Here is a 16104-nt window from a genome sequence, read left to right on the forward strand (position 1 = left end):
AGGATTCACAAGGATCCTGGAGCGTCGGATGGTGGAGTATTTGTGTTTTCTCCATTGTTTTTTAAACGCCAATGGACAAACTAGAGGAATTTGCGTGAACAGCATCCTGAGAAAAGTTCGAGATGCTTGCCTGAAGTTGTTTTTCTTCACAAGATTTAACGCATTTATCGACCTTTACTTGCAGTTCGCTCAAGTTCATAACGCTTCGGACGGCAAGCAAGCAGGCTCTTGCAATGTGGATGGCAGGAGTCGGATCGGGATGGTGCAAAATGAACTCTACCCATTGGGCCAAAGAATTTGGAGAAACAAAGACAGCATGGATCATCAACAAGGCAAGGCGGGGAAGGTCGGCCTTATCCACGGGACAGTTGTTATACCAATTTGAAAACTCTGGTTCTAAACCAGGCTCATGGCAAAGAGAACGGAGGCCAAGATTAAACAAAGACTCATCAAGGACAGCGGTGGGAGTGGTAGCGGGAGGTAACTCGGCCTTGAGGAGAGCGAGGCTGCTCATTTCGGGGTGAAGAGGTCTTACAATACCGGCGAGGACGACTTGGCGGATAAACATGCGACGAAGCAAATAGGTGATAATTTCATCGCTTGGACTCGTCATCAAAGAAGCATCAAACTTGACGACCTGATCGACGGCAAAGTTGAAGAGCTGAATATCGCATTTGGGAATGTAAAGTTGGGTAACAGCCAAAAGGACTAGAATAAGAAGGCTCTCTGTGGTAGTGATGTTGGTAAGGGTGACGCGGGCCTGGCGAGAAAAAGCGATGGCATCGTCGGTCAAGTGACGCTTAGCACTAGCGAAAGCATAGAGAGCGACACTGATGTTTGGATTGCGTAAAGCGAGTTCAGGGATTGTGGAAGACCAATAGATGCTAGAGAAGGAAGAATAGGGACTAAGAGGAGGAAAATAGCAAGAGTCCCAAAGGCAGAGAGAAGGAGCCACGGACTGGATGTAGTAAAGAAAGGTAGGATGGGTGGGCTGACCGGCCATACCATGGGGAGCGGGTTCAGAAAGCAAGCTAGAGACGGGAATTCTGCGGGCGGCAGTGAGAGCGCCGGTAGGACGAGGGAAATGAGTGTACCCTTCGCATTGTCTCTTGGATTTGATGCAGTTGTAGCAGATAGGCTTGCGCTCGTCGCACTTAATTCTGCGTTTGCGACAAGTAAGACAGCCAGTTTTTGTGCGTTTCCGAGCTTGGCGTTTGACAAGGCTGCTATTGCTTACACCGGGGGGTGAGGTGGTGCCTTTGCCGGTTCCGTTGGAGGGGTTGACGGAGTTGGAGAGGGAGCCGTTGAGGGCGGAATTCTTTGAGAGGGAAGGAGAAACGGGAAGAGGGTCGTTGGGAGAAGGAGAGGCGATAGTGGCGGGATTGGGAGAATGGACGGCGTAGGCAGAGGGATCATGGTTGGTGGTGGGAGGAGGAGCAGTAGAAGGAGCCGGGAAAGGGCTGTTGGAGTATGCGGCAGCGGGATTGGAAGAAGAGGAGACCACGGGATGTTGTTGGAGGTAAGGAGAAGAAGCATGGGAGGCAACATTTTGGTAGTTGGGAGCGGAAGAGATGGGAGGTAAAGAAGCAAGAGAAGGAGCAAGGACAGTGGCAGAAAGAGGAGGAAGTTGAGTAAGCATGGAAGGATGTTGCTGAACGTGGAACATGGGGGGAGCGCCTTGTTGGTAGGTGGGGTATGTGGTGTAAGAAGCATTTGGATTTTGGGAAGCAGCAGAGTGCATATGGTCAGCAAGAGGAGGTTGATGAGGAGAATTGGAAGAACGATTCATATTGGCGAGAAAAAGGGTGTGGATTTTAAAAAAAGGAAAACAAAAAAAAAAAGGAAAAAAACAAAAGACAAGTAATGAAATGAAAAAAAAGTCGAATAAAAAAATGGTTGATGATCGCCTTGTTACCAAAACAAGGAGAAAAGAAACCAAAAAGAGAAAAGAAAAAGGAAACCGATCAAGAAGAATTCTTTAATAAAAACAAAAAGAAAAACAAAACCTCTTGAACGGGGTTGGAACAATCGCAAAGTGGGGGAAGAAGAAACAAAACAAAACAAACCAAACCAAGACAAAACAAAACAAAACAAAACAAAAAAAAGGAACGACGCGACGAAAACAAACAAACAAACAAACAAACACAAATAAAAGAAGAAAGCAGTGAGTTTATCAACGAAAACAAGACGCTTCCAAAGAGATGTAGAGGGAATCAACAATCAACAATCAACAGAATAAATCGAAAAGAAAACAGACAACAAACACACACACACAACAAAAGAAAAAGTAAACAAAAAAAAAACAATTCAATTCAACCAAAAGCAACCGAAAGCAATCGAAGAAGAAATTGAAATTGAAACTTGTCGCTGTAAGTTATGAGACAAGACGAAGAAGAAGAAAAAAAAAAAAAAAGGACTTGACTTCGTTTGGGAGGAAATTTAAGAAATAAAATACTCGGGAGAAAAGGAACTCGAGAAAACAGGGAAACGAGAGAATTTAAATAAGAGGGATTCGCGGGGCAGAAAAGAGAATTGACGAGATGGGATGCATGGATAAAGCCGAATGAACGACTGGAAGAATGACATCAAATGATTATGAATAAGCATTCAGTCATTTCGTAAACGCAAACGTTCCGCTGGGTCTAGCCAATGAGAATCGAGGGGTATTCGGCTTGGAGAAACGAAGGAAATGTCCGGATTTTCTATCGACTCTTCCTCCGAGGGGAAGGGAAATGCACGGTGACAGAAACAACGCAAGGCGCAGGGCAGGGCATAGAGGAGAGCGAACGAAACGTCGGTACGACCGAGGAATGTCGGTACGAATGAAAAAGTTATCGAGTTGTTTGGGAATGGCAGATGGGAGATGGCGGATGGTATGGATGAGAGAGGGTCGTATCGAAAGGAAAGAGAGAATTGATATGAATACAATTTTGTTTTGTTTTTGAATACAATTATTGGATGGTTTTCTTTTTATATTATATATATATATATACATCAGGATGGGCTGAATCATCAGGATGGACTGAATGGAATATTATTATTGAACAAAAAAAAAAAAAAAAAATTGGATGGTTGTTGATGCAATCGATGAATTGGATGGATTCAGTGGAAGAGTTGAATGAATGGGAAGAAAAGCAATAACCAGTTATCCGAGGAGAAAAAGAGAGAGAGAAAGGCAATGTGAAGGGCGAGAAAAAGAAGGAGAGAGGACAAAAATAGCGCAAAACATAATTAGCGCAAATGAAAAAGAATTCTCCGAGGACGAATAAATCCAAGAAGAAAAATGAAAATTTGTTGACAAAAGGGAAAAAATGACTTTTTTTTTTTTTTCAATTTATTATTTTTTCACTTTATGTTCATTTCTTTATACTTGGGTTACTTGGGTTTCTTCGTTGGATTCTTCGTTGGATTCTTCGTCCTCGGATTTTGTTTCCGAATCACATCAATAATGATAAAAAGGAAAAAAACAAATAAAGAAAAGTAAAAACAAATAAATAAAATCTACAAATCAAAATAAACAAATCAACAAAATGAAAAAATGAAAAAATCGCTGCTTCGCATCCTTTTCCCTCAGTCGAGTCGTTTTCTCTCTCTTCGCGATTTGAAATCGCAGTTCCATTCCACTAGGTTTTGTCCTCTTGGATTGGAATCTCTATTATCGAATTAGATTTCCCCCTTGCATTTCGTAAACCTCGGTCGGACCGTCGGCTGAAGGCTTAGTTGGTTCTGACTTTTCTTAGCGATTGCTTTTACGTCATAGAAATCAATTAATCCGGCTATCCATTTGATTCCCACTTCTCCACAACATTCGTCCGTTACGAGGTTGAAACGTGCGAGGCATGAAATAAGCAAGCGTCCTTGGATTACTTGGGTATCATCACCAAACGCAATTGTTGTGACCTTTTCCTTTCTTGGTCCATCAATCATCGATCCATTGATTTCTGTTTTTTTTTTTTCTCCATTGCTTTTACTTTCGATTGAATTCTTTCCTTTTCCTTTTCCTTTTTCTTTTTCTTATTCCCTTTTCCCTCTTTTTTTGTTTATCGCTTTATCGCGGATCCCCACTTACCCCTCTTTGCAAACTCTCTCTTTCGACTTGCTCTCCGCGTTCAATTCATTCGTTCTTTTCCAACCTTATCCGACCCTGGGTTTCCCCCTCTTTTTGTTGACCTGCCTCGGTGATTACAGCCATCACTGGATAAAGCCCTAAGATTATAGATAAACAAAAGGAAAACAAAAGAAAAACAAAAAATTCAATCCAAAGTCCAAGCAAAAGCAAAAGCAAAAGCAAAAGCAAAAGCGTTTGTGTATGTGTATCCTGTGATCCCTTTCACCCAAGCCCATCCTTTCCTCTCGTTCCTCTCGTTCCATTTCCAAATGTTGTTTTTTTCTGTTCTCATTCTACATTCACACTTGGGTTCGGCTTTTCTCCATACATTCGTTTCGATGCCGAAAAGTTTATTCCTTTTCAATTCCTACTTTTCACATGGAAACATGAATTGTCTTTTCCCTCTCATTGTAGCTCTCTTTTCTTTCCTTTCCATCAATTTTTTGCTTGTCACCGCACACTCTCCGCTGCCTACCTGCTAGCTCATCTCTGCTAGCCTCACACTTCCCTCCCTCCTCTCGTCCATCTTTTCTTCTTCCTTTTTAGGTTTCTTACTCGTTCTTACAACTCCTTCTCTCTTCTTATTCCTTATACGAACCTCTAACGTTTTTTTACGCACCCTCTTCTCTCTTCTTATACCGTTTACACATCTCCTACGACTCCTTACGCACCCCATCTCGTCCACGCAATCCCTCGTTCCTCTCCACCAAGTCAGGTGGTCTCTCTCTTTCCTTTTGTAAACATGAATCTTATCCAACCCACCGGCCTATGATTCAGGTACGCCGCGGCTTGGTCTCTTGTCCTTGCATTCCTTTTGCTTTTGCTTTTGCTTTTCCTTTACTAATCTTCCTGTAGACCTTTTTGCGCGTGAAAAAGGCTCCTCTCCAGCCCGAGGATGCCTCCCAAACATATGGTTTCGTTACCATTCTCAATGACGATGATGTCGTTTTAGAGTCCCCAGAAGACTCTCATGCTTTTCGCGTTTCCAAAGCTAAAACTTCCGAAAAAACTTCCTTCTCCAAAGTTTTTTCCCCTACTTGCTCTCAATGGGACGTCTTTGTCTCCATCTGTGCTCCTTTGCTCTCCCAGTCTCTCTTTCACATGAACGATGCCCTCTTGTTTACCTTGGGCGTCTCTGGCGCTGGCAAAACTTACACCCTCTTTGGTCCCCAAGATCATCCTGGCGTCGTTTACCTTGCTCTCGATGCCCTCTTCTACAATATCCGTGGCCGCGAAGCCAGCTTTCCCGTCGTAGAATCCATTCGCTCCAAGCTCGACAAGTGTAAAGTTCTAGAGGGCTCCAAGTATCTGAAACATGAACCTTCCCATCCAATCCAACTCCCCTCTCCCGACGCTTATGCCTCTCTTTTCCCACAAAAACTCGATCCCTCCTTTCAGTATGCAATTTATCTCTGTTTTCCTGAAATTTATAACGATCGCATCTTTGACTTGCTCGAAAAGGCAAGCTTCTTTGGCCATCGCCACGCTCTTTCTTTGAAAAAGTCTTCCTCCTCCGATAAAAAATCTGTCGCTGGCATTCAAAAGGTTTACGTCGCTAACCCCCATGAAGCTTTTCAACTCGTCCATAAAGTTTTGCAATTGCGAAAGTCCACTTCCACAAAGGCTAATTCCGTCTCCTCCCGCTCTCATCTCGTCGTTTCCATCGAGCTCTTCCGCTTGCAACCCGCAAAAAATCACATCGAAAGCTGTCAACTTGATTTGGTTGACCTTGCTGGCTCTGAACGAACCCGTTCCGCCGAAACTTCTGGCTTACTTCTCCGAGAAGGTGCTAGCATCAACAAGAGCCTTTTAACCCTAGGCCAGTGTCTCGAAGCCTTGCGTCGTAAACATGATGGAAGGCAACACATTATCCCCTTCCGTCAAAGCAAATTAACCGAGCTGCTCTTCCATTCCGGTCATTTGTCCGGCACTGCTAGAACTTGCATGCTCGTCAACATCGACCCTCTGGGAAGTTTCGATGAAAACGCCCAAGTCATGCGCTACAGTGCAAACGCCCGTGAAATCATACCTACACAATCCTCCTCTTACACCGACAATTTTATGTCTCCGTCCCTTAATCGTACCGCTACGCAATCCAAGTCTACACATTCGGAAGCAATCCAAGTACAAAACGAACAACTACAAAGAGAAAATGAATCTCTTCGGCAGCTCCTCGCTGACGCTGACGCGGAAATGGTAAATTTGGAGTATGAAATTCGCGAACAAATGACCCGTGAAATGGAGGAACGAGTATCGCAAGTGGAACAAACATTCTTAAATCGAATGCTTGAGGAAACCGCTCAAGGCATTGAGTATACAGATCAGAAAATTGAAAAAATGGGTGAATGGGTGCGCCGATTGCAACAGGGTAACAAGGAGAAAGATGAGTGCGTCGCCCATCTGGAACATATCATCGAACAGTTGCAAGAAGAGAATAGCATCGAAGAGAAACCTGCTCTTCAGGATACCAGCAATGTGCACTATATCGATAATAATCGTCGTTCTTCTCGTAAACTACACTACGAAGATAAACAAGCTATTGAAGAAGCTCACAGTCTTCATACCAAAAGGAAACTTTGGCCTGAGCCCACTTTGCTTCAGTCGTCTGAAACAGAGGAGGAAGAAGGCAAAACTGAAATTAGCCCAAAGAAGAAGTCGCCATCTCCGCTGAAGCCTCTTAGTCCTTCAAGGCGACCCCCATTAACTAAGATGTATAGTCAAACTGGCGACGTGGATATCAACCAACTATAATGTTCCTTCTTTACGATATATTGACGTCTTATTTGAAGACGATTGGTTTACTTTTTTTCAAAATTGATTCACGCTAATGAACTCGTGTTATGCTCTACTTGATTTCGATGAATGAATAAATGTTAATTTCTTATTTGCGTAAAATCATTAATAGAGAATGAGAGTAAATGCTTTGTTTCACTTCCATACCAAAAACTTCTCGAGTTAAAGCCGTTTGTTTGTTACTCGATTCAAATTAGTGCAAAAGCAAATCCAAAATTCCATTGATTCCGTTTGGGTGATTGTCTACATCCTCTTGTGATTTTATGTTTTCTTTAGACAAAGCACGGACAATCACATCCTGATCAAAGCCAAAATTCTGCAAGCTTTGAACAACCTTTGGATCAATCCCATTGTAACTGTCGCTCGCCTCTTCCACATCGATAAATGCAGGAGGTTGTGCATAAAGTCTAACCCATTCTCTAGCAGTTTGAATGAATTGGTCGTAGTTTTGAATGTACACTTGGGCTACCTGTGCATCTTGAGGATTTGAGGGTTCCGGGGTGCACAAAAGAGACTGTAAGCTAATCAATGCAGACTTTACGGTATACACGGGAGACCATTGATCTTTCAAAATGTCGAGACAAATAGCTCCTGTTTGAGAGGAGATGTTTGGATGGTAAATTTTTGTGTCAAACTTCATTTTAGGGGGACGAAAAGGATAATCTGAAAAAGTGTGAGAATATGCAAAGTAAAAATAAAAATAAAAACGAGATTTAGTTTCGAATTTATTCAATGTTCATACCAATCTACTCAAGTTAGTAAATATCTCATATAGAATACAAAGAGTACATACGGGAATTTCGACATCGACAGTGTAGTAACCACCTAATGCACAAGTACGTTAGGGTTCTTTTGTCTAAAAATAGGCCATATAGGATAATTGCCATTATTTTGTGGACGATCTTCTAATGAAACATACCTTCATAAGCAGTATCAGGCGGGCCCTTAAACATTCCCTTGAGTCGAGCTGTTTTAAAAGTTAGAAAGCCTATTATTTCAAAATTCAAGCAACATACATATGTCGGATTCATTCACGGTCCAAACTTGGATTCCAGCTTGTGTATCCCGACGTACATCTAAACAAGTTAGTAACAATATATACATATATATAAATTTATTTATATAGAATTTCATTACCGGCTAATTCTTTTCCGATTCTGCGAGAACGACTGTCAGACATGTTTGTAGAGGGTAACAGATAATTTTGACAGGTGAAGGAATGAAGCTAGGAATCGTTGAATTTTTACAAAAATCATCGTTCAATAGAATATAGTTCTATCAAATTCATAGATAGAATAGAATAAAATTAAAATTGAATCTTTTTTAGTCATTCGTCTTGTACCTTACAAGAAGAAAATTTACCGCGATTGTAGAAGAGAGTGTGGCATCCATCTAGGCTTTTTCTTAACGCGAGAGCTCTTTCTTTCTTTATTTTTCTTCTGTTGTTTAATTTTAATAATAAATTATTGACTTCGTCATGATAACAAAAACACCCTCAATGAATGAATGATACTATGTAAATCAAACCTGCAAAAAAAAATACTAAAGCTGATACATTTTCACTATCTTCAATATTCAACAAGTATAAAAACAAATACAGATATTTCGATAGATGATAGATGTGTATTTTCTATGATTTTCTCTTGCGACCTTTTTTTTTTTTTTTTTCTGGTTTGTTTACATTTTAGTGCATCTGCATCATACATACGGTTTGGTTCGCAAAATCCAGTAACATACTCAAGTGAAACAAAAGGCGAAAGAAATTGTCAAATAGAGAAGACAAATCAAACCAACAACAATCCATTGAGTTTTGCTTTGAATCATTCCCAATGCCTTACAGAAACGACAGAAAAAAATCTGCAAAAAGAAACCCAGATTCCATTATCCATGGCCGTGTTCCTAGCAAAAAGACGATCAAAAAACATTTAAGAAATGGAAAATATGTACGTCGTATTACCTAAAAAATAGTAAATGCTAGACTGGAACCTCGTAGAGAACAAAATTCTATAGTCTGCATTATGCTTACATTGGACTGTAGGAATAATGCGTTACTAACAACTGGTCATTAGTCTTTACAGCGTCTAGCTGAACAAGGAATCCATTTGGACGATGCTATGATGGGTAAGTACTACTGGCAAGGAAACCGATTGTGCCACTAACACATAATAGAAATCGAAGCTGTGAGCGACAACAAAGAAAGGAAAAACAAAAACAAGCTTTTTGGCAATTCTGAAGAAGAACAACAGGATAACTTTATGAGTGTCGATCAACCAGCGGGCAAGGGCACAATTCTCGGCGTTCCTCCATCTTTTTAAATATCTATTTTCATACATATTGCAACTAGTTTTGGGTTTAAATAATATTGACTGGGTTTGGATTTTTTGATAATCCTTCATAGACTAAAACATACAGATTCGTAATAATAGGCTTGACCTGTCATTAATTCTTTGTAACAAAATTCATGAATCGCTTTCAATAATTCGTTCGTTCTCTAGCAATGCTTTAGTTGTTGAAAGGACTCAATATTTTTTGAAATACTTGCTTGCACTGTATTTTTGCACCCAGCTTGGAGCACAACAAAAAGTGTCCACTCAGTCTTCGGTGAAGGGAATATGTCTCCTCAGGAGGTGGTTGAAGTCGCAATTGCAGCATTAGTGGTATTTGCTCTTTTACACGTTCTGTAATCGTTTGGTGCCCAAAGTCATATATATCTGGGGCATCAAATGCAAACGGCTCAGCAAGAGTAAATATGGACTCCACATGTGCATTTATCATTGCTTTCGATTCGTGTTTACTCAAATATCCTAGCTCCTCCGATAGTTGTTGACAAGCGTCCTTATCCCGTCTTGCACCAGCAAGCAAAAGTCGACAATATTTTGAAATAAACTCTTGGCTGTATTCAATAGAAGCTCCAAAATCCAAGAGCTCCAACTGGTGTGTGTGTGTATTATACAGAAAGTTTGACCAATTAGGGTCAGTCTGCATACAATGAAAGTCAGCAATCTCTTTAAAACATAGCTCTGTTAAAATCGTTCCAATTTTGTTTCGAAGCTCTTGTGTATACACAATTTTCCCTAATGCAATACCGTGTAGATACTCCAATGCTAACACTGTCGGACCAGATGCTTCCCTAAACACTTTGGGAACTCTCAAGCGTTGATCTTGTTTCAGAAGCATTCCAAACCTTTCCACAAAATCTGCCTCGCGCATGTAATCACACTCCAAGGCCAATTCTTTTCTGGCAGCTGCAATACTATTCTCCAGAAATAAACCTTTAGGTAAAAGTCGAGAAGCCCTCAATAATATTGACAAATTATTTAAATCGGAGTCAATTGAATTTTTGACACCGGGATATTGGACTTTAACTGCAACTAAAGTACCATTGGAAGCCAATCTTCCTCGGTGAACTTGTCCTATAGATGCGGCCGCCATCGGACTTTTTTCAAACTCGGAAAAGAGGCTCTTCCAGTCTTTGCCCAGGTTTTGCGCCATCACCTTTTCAAGTTGCTTGTCAGGCATTGCATGGGCACTATCACGCACACGTTCTAGGATATGTGCAATGTGCCCAGGAAACATCTTGCTATCTTGAAACGACAACATTTGCCCAAGCTTTAGCGCTGCACCTCTCATTTGACTCAACTTGTTCACCAGTATTTCAATGTTCCTTTCATTAAGTAAAACACCGCCCTCTTCTTTACTAGATCCCCAAACTCGTTTTAATTTTTCCCCTACGGCGCCAACGGAGAGAGAAGTTGCAAGGCCTCCGTAATGCCAAAGTCTACTCCATTGTGAAGAAGGGACTTTTGAAGCCTTGAGAGGAATGCTAGGAGGCTTTTGAAATGCTTCCGTTTCTAACTCCTTCAAATGATGTGCTTTTTCTTTCACTATCTCCTCATTTTGCTTACGCTCATAAAACGTATTTGACTGATTTGGTTTAATTGTAGGATTTACTTCAGAGCTAAGGGGATCATTGGTTTTCGTCTGAGGTTTTCTGTCGCTAACAAAATTGGTAAGCTTAGGATCGTAATTCAATTCCTTCTTTTCATCCAGAATTGGAGTATGCTTTCCGTTCATAACTTCACCAGGCGTAAGTACTTCCGAATCCTTCGCCAAAGATTGCAAGCTTTCAGTAGCTTTTTTCGTTTCTTTTTCATGACAAGCAACCTTTACTTTATCATCTTCAATGTTTCCTACATATGATTTTGAAAGTACAGGTCCTTGTTTCTTCAGTGTTGAGGCATTTATAAACGGTTTTTGGTGATAAATCGACCTCCCGCTTTTCCAATATATACTCGCAACATTCTTAATTGCTGAACTTAGGGTAATGAATTCCCACAAGCCCGAATTACCCATGTCCTTTAACTATAATCGTTTCTTAACTATTCATACAGTTAATGAAGAACTAGGTTCCGCTTTTGTAAAAAGATAGTAAAAGTAACTTTAAATGAGCTTTAATATTCAAACAAATTGAACAAGCGTTGCTTTATCCTGAACAATTAATACCTTTAATCGCTAGATATATGGTGGAACAAGTATGAAACTAAGCACTCCTACACTTCGAATCTGAATCATTCATTAACAATTCGATAATTTTTACGAATATATAATCCAACGCACAAGTAATGAATGAATGGAAATTTATTACAGGGAAAAATATCTTACTCGTTTGCTTTCCTCTTAGCAAAGCAATGTAATCATAAGTAGACGATTGATAAATAAATAATATTCACTCCAAAATTAGATGTGAAAATCAAATAAAAAACATAAATGTAAACTCTAATAAGTACTTAAATTTAATGTACAATCCAGTTCTTCCTCTGAACAACTATTCCTTCAATAATCATCGAAGGAAGACACTCTGATTTTGATACAGCGGTAAAAAGTTGTCCTATTTGACCAACTCGAGCATACTGAGCATCAGAAGTACTATCAGAACCAGTAGTTTTCATATGGTCATTACGCAAACCAGCAAACGAGTGAAAGACATTTCTTTTCGCTAAGGAAGACACAGTCCTTTCCTTTGATTGATTATTCTGGTTCAACCTAGCAAAAACAGATGGACTAAAGCCGGGAGGTGGAACCGGATACCAGTTCGATGGGGCGGGTTTGATTATAGGAGTAGATGTATTAAGGAAAAATCCAGGAACAGCAGATTTATCTCCTTGGTTGTTCCGAGTTCTTCGATTTCCTTCTTGTAGTCTAGATTTTCTAGTAGTAATTAAAGCAGACGGCTCGAACTTATACGGCAAATGAGAAAACATAAGATGCTCCTGGAATTCTTCGTAGTTAGATAACCCTTTTTTGCATCCAGGAACTTTGCAATTATGCTGTATCTTTTCAAGATGTTCCCTAATGTGAGCGTCCATTTGTCCAGAACCTAAAGACAAAAAACACTGATTCCAGCAACATTTTAATGTGGAGCCCTCATCTGTACATTGAGTATGTAATTTTTTTATATGTGTAAACAAGTTTTCTAGAGAATGCAAATTGGCTTCACAACTAGTCCACTTGCACTTAAATTCGGTAAAACCCTGCGGAAGTGATTTTAACGAAGTATAGACTTTTTGCTTATCCGCCTCAATTCCTTCTAGTAAAATTGGTGTTTCCATGAGAGGAACATCTTGATTGATGTTAGTTGCTTTTAACTGCATTGATAAATCGGAAGCAGAGTTGTTCACATCGCTTGACGCATTTAGTAACTCATGACCAAGTGATTGAAAATCATTTGTGGGAAGATCAACTTCGGAAGATTCCGTGTTAACCGGTTGTAATGTGTCCTTCTCTATGTCAATGTGTTGAGATTTATTGATGAAAGAAGAATCCAAAGAAGGCTCTTTCTCTATTGAAAGCATATCTGACGTCTCTCTACTTTTTCCAGCTTCTTCATTGAAAGAATTAGATGTACTCGACTGTTGGGCTGAATCGTCATTCAATAGCGTCTTGATATTTAACAATCCTTGGTTTTCAGGAATTCCAATTGTCAATAAAGTAGGATCAGAAGATGCATCAACACTTTCGATGGAACGTTTTTTTATATTTCCATCTGATTTGCTGTTCTGCTCAACATTGACCTCTGATAATACTGCATCTCTAAATTGGTTTTCACTATCGGAAGAATCGGTAATTTGTATAGTTTGAGGCACATATGAGTTACGTGTTTTCTCGGCTTCGCTATTCGTAAGATTTGAACTTTGCAATCTGTCACCGGCTTCAACATCAATCTGAGAATTAGTCAATTTAATTACCTCGTCGTCCTTATTAGATATCAATGAATGTGATTTTTGGTTATTATATTCATCAACTTGCTTTGAAGAATCTTCAGTTCGAATAGGATCCTCTCGTCCAGGTAACTCTTTGTTTGGTTTTTGCGTAAACTCCTTTCTGTAAGTTTCTGTCTGTTCGGTTTCTTGGTCCCTTTGCTCATTAATAGGCTTCTCTATAACTTCAATCAAATGTTCGGTATCACCTGGAAGGATTGAATTTACATTGTGTTTAACATGTGCGACATCAATATTTTTAGCCAGATAGCTATCAACTGCAACGTTGCTGGTCTCTTTGGAAGCCTTGATTGATGATAGATCAATGTTTTCAAGTGCAAAATCATTACTAGATTTCTTACTTTCCACGTGCGTTTTGACGCGCGCAGCTTTGGTGTTAGAATTCTGTTTTCGATTGTGAAGTAAATTCGGTCTGTAGTTAGAAAGGCTGAGCAAAGGAACGTCTTCGCCGACTTCGTTCTCTTGTGTTTGCTCAGTTTCCGGAAGCTTTTCTGCAGAAGGCGTTGGTACTTTAGTAGCAACTTTCTTAGACGTGCCAGGTTTTCTATTACCTGGTAGCTTATCAAACCTATCTAAGAGCTGATTATGGTTCGATGGGTAACTTTTTGACAATGAGAAACATAGCTTCTTGTCATCTAGAACTTGTACTCTATTTCGTTCACGTAAGCGTTCTGCATCTGAAGGAGACAAATTCAACTGTTTAATCGCTTTTTCCATAATTTCTTTGTTTTCCATGATTTCATCGTTGAAGCGACGATGCTTAAGAAATGAGCCATCAGGTCTAAAGCTAGAAGGCGAGAGCGATGGAAATTGTGAAGAAACAAGAGAAATTGCATCCCAATCAGCCAAATTTCGTAAGTCACCTTTCATGTTTGGTCCTAATTCTCCTTTTTCTAATTTATTTTCCATAAGCTTCAACTCAAGGGATAAATTCAATCGAGGCTTGTCGGGTTCGGATTTTGAGAAATCATTAGTGGAATATAAAATTGCACTACCAATATTATCAGGAGTCAAATAAGGAGAAACATCTGGATAAACTTTTTGAAAATTGAATTGAGAAGTAGACGGCTCTACAGCCTTAGGTGTTGATGAGTCACCGTTGGGTAGATTTTGTGATACTTCTTGACTCGGTTGATGAGGTTTTGATGATGACTTACTGCTTAATGTAGAAGCCGGATATACTTGACTGGGCGGTTCATTAGGACGAACGTTACTATGTTCAAAAGACGGGGGTACTGACTCGTTCGTTACTCGATGTGGCCGATTAGGCCACAAAGGTACAGATTGGCTATTCGCGATGCTAGGAACGGAAAATCTATTTGAAGCTGTCGCATGTATCTTAGCATCTAAAGGATCTGAAGGAAGTGAAGAAAAAGGTCCAGGACGGTGAGATTTCTGATTTTCGGTAGAAGCGATATTTGTAGGATACGGTGGATTATTTGCTATACGATTTTCGAGAGGAAGCTGCTTTAATAGACTAGATTGATTATTCACCGAAGACTGTGGTAAATATGTAGGAGAAGCTGTATTCAATTCATGGTTTCCTGGAGACTTAAAAGGCACTTCATTTCCACTGCTATTGCCTGTTTTTACTGGTTTTCCAAATGAAGTCGGTACAGCAGTATTCGCAACAGGGTTTGATAGAAAAGTAGATGAATATCCATAATGTTCAATGGATGCTGTACTTTTATTCCCCGCCAAAACAGATATGAATTTAAGCAATTGCCTAGAGTAAATTTCAACGGGTGGTGGATTTACAAAAAAACCAGTCTTCAAGACCTCCTGAAACATGTTATTAATCACGGAAATATCGTTTATTGGTCCTTTCATTCTTGTGGCCATCAACCATGGCCGTAGTATTTTGTATCCAGAAAAAATGTAATGAAGAACACCAGGAGGAACTGATGTATTAAATTGCATTTTGAGTTCCATTGTAAGAAGATGATATACAGAAAAGAAGTATATCAATCTCCTTTGTTGGATTTCATGCAATGCTTTTGCACAATTGGGATCATCTTCCTGCATAATCATTACCAACAGATTATATAGCGCCGTTGAGATGAGACAAAGCAATCAACAATAAGTGTCGAATGAAAAAAAAAATCATAGAAAAAGAGAATAAACATGGGACCAGCCCATATATAATACCTTTATGCCAAAGCAAATGACCTTGAACAAGGCGAAGAGATAAAGTATAAAGTGCAACCGCCAGGAGAGGCGACTTGCAAGATTATATTGATTACTATACGAAGCTATATAATCATATAAACTGTTATTAGTATATTATATAACTATAAAGAAATTAAATATTATAATTTGTAAACAAAGCAAAGATTATATAAAATTTAGAACTGCAACAAATAAACTTTAAATACAAAAATAGAATTGCGCTGTTGCTTTTAACAAGAATATAAAATTCAAAGAGAGTTGAGGCTTGGGACATTTGGCTGGTCTAAGCAGAAATGAATACTTTTCTGTATTCCCATTGAATGAATTAAATTTCTGTACAGCACATCTTCTTATCCATGTAACAAAGTGACCCTAATCCACGAACGCTTGTTAGAAGGATTTAGATTATTGCTACATGAAAGACGTTTTGAATAACGGTTGAGATTCGTCTTTAAAAGTTAGAAATAACAACCACAATTATGTTGAAGGGTTAAACTATTTGCCGAATACTGAAGTTTAGACTTAATTTAGTTGATCTTAACGTATGTATATATTAAAGAATATTTGTTTTTGTCTGAAGGCAGAACACGATTTCTATGAGTAGTATAAGCTAATAGAGAGATAATAAAGATCCATGAGTGTTTTTTAAACTAATATCATATCCCTCTTTGACTTGAACCCAAGTAACCAACCTGAGTACGATAAACAACTTTAAAACAATAGGCATAGATAGACGCTCATACAACAGTTCCATGA

At 39.5% G+C, this 16104-nt stretch overlaps 7 protein-coding genes across 7 annotated transcripts; 2 read left to right on the top strand and 5 right to left on the bottom strand.

The window, feature by feature from the left end:
• Positions 1–61: 61 nt before the first annotated feature.
• gsf1 (DNA-binding transcription factor, zf-fungal binuclear cluster type Gsf1) lies at positions 62–1789 on the bottom strand (the record flags this gene model as incomplete). The annotated part of the gene is made up of 1 exon (XM_056179899.1): positions 62–1789. The coding sequence occupies one exon, from the start codon at positions 1787–1789 to the stop codon at positions 62–64; it is 1728 nt and encodes a 575-aa protein (XP_056035891.1).
• Positions 1790–4876: 3087 nt separating this feature from the next.
• klp9 (kinesin-6 family microtubule motor protein Klp9) lies at positions 4877–6859 on the top strand (the record flags this gene model as incomplete). Its single annotated transcript, XM_056179900.1, has 2 exons — positions 4877–4885; positions 4964–6859. 2 exons carry the CDS (start codon positions 4877–4879, stop codon positions 6857–6859), a joined length of 1905 nt encoding a protein of 634 aa, XP_056035890.1.
• A 235-nt stretch (positions 6860–7094) lies between these two features.
• On the bottom strand, positions 7095–7541 carry ubc1 (ubiquitin conjugating enzyme E2 Ubc1; the record flags this gene model as incomplete). Its single annotated transcript, XM_056179901.1, has 1 exon — positions 7095–7541. The coding sequence occupies one exon, from the start codon at positions 7539–7541 to the stop codon at positions 7095–7097; it is 447 nt and encodes a 148-aa protein (XP_056035885.1).
• Positions 7542–7626: 85 nt separating this feature from the next.
• On the bottom strand, positions 7627–8081 carry SOMG_01109 (ubiquitin conjugating enzyme Ubc1-like; the record flags this gene model as incomplete). The annotated part of the gene is made up of 5 exons (XM_056179902.1): positions 7627–7647; positions 7695–7726; positions 7821–7868; positions 7918–7977; positions 8039–8081. The coding sequence occupies 5 exons, from the start codon at positions 8079–8081 to the stop codon at positions 7627–7629; spliced, it is 204 nt and encodes a 67-aa protein (XP_056035884.1).
• Positions 8082–8730: 649 nt separating this feature from the next.
• Positions 8731–9216, top strand: alb1 (pre-60S shuttling factor Alb1; the record flags this gene model as incomplete). Its single annotated transcript, XM_056179903.1, has 3 exons — positions 8731–8844; positions 8971–9022; positions 9071–9216. The coding sequence occupies 3 exons, from the start codon at positions 8731–8733 to the stop codon at positions 9214–9216; spliced, it is 312 nt and encodes a 103-aa protein (XP_056035634.1).
• A 187-nt stretch (positions 9217–9403) lies between these two features.
• Positions 9404–11254, bottom strand: coq8 (ABC1 kinase family ubiquinone biosynthesis ATPase Coq8; the record flags this gene model as incomplete). The annotated part of the gene is made up of 1 exon (XM_056179904.1): positions 9404–11254. One exon carries the CDS (start codon positions 11252–11254, stop codon positions 9404–9406), a length of 1851 nt encoding a protein of 616 aa, XP_056035635.1.
• Positions 11255–11694: 440 nt separating this feature from the next.
• Positions 11695–15111, bottom strand: clr1 (SHREC complex intermodule linker subunit Clr1; the record flags this gene model as incomplete). Its single annotated transcript, XM_056179905.1, has 1 exon — positions 11695–15111. The coding sequence occupies one exon, from the start codon at positions 15109–15111 to the stop codon at positions 11695–11697; it is 3417 nt and encodes a 1138-aa protein (XP_056035636.1).
• Positions 15112–16104: the final 993 nt, after the last annotated feature.

This window comes from Schizosaccharomyces osmophilus, chromosome 1 (assembly GCF_027921745.1).
Source record: "Schizosaccharomyces osmophilus chromosome 1, complete sequence".
Taxonomy (NCBI): Eukaryota; Fungi; Ascomycota; class Schizosaccharomycetes; order Schizosaccharomycetales; family Schizosaccharomycetaceae; genus Schizosaccharomyces; species Schizosaccharomyces osmophilus.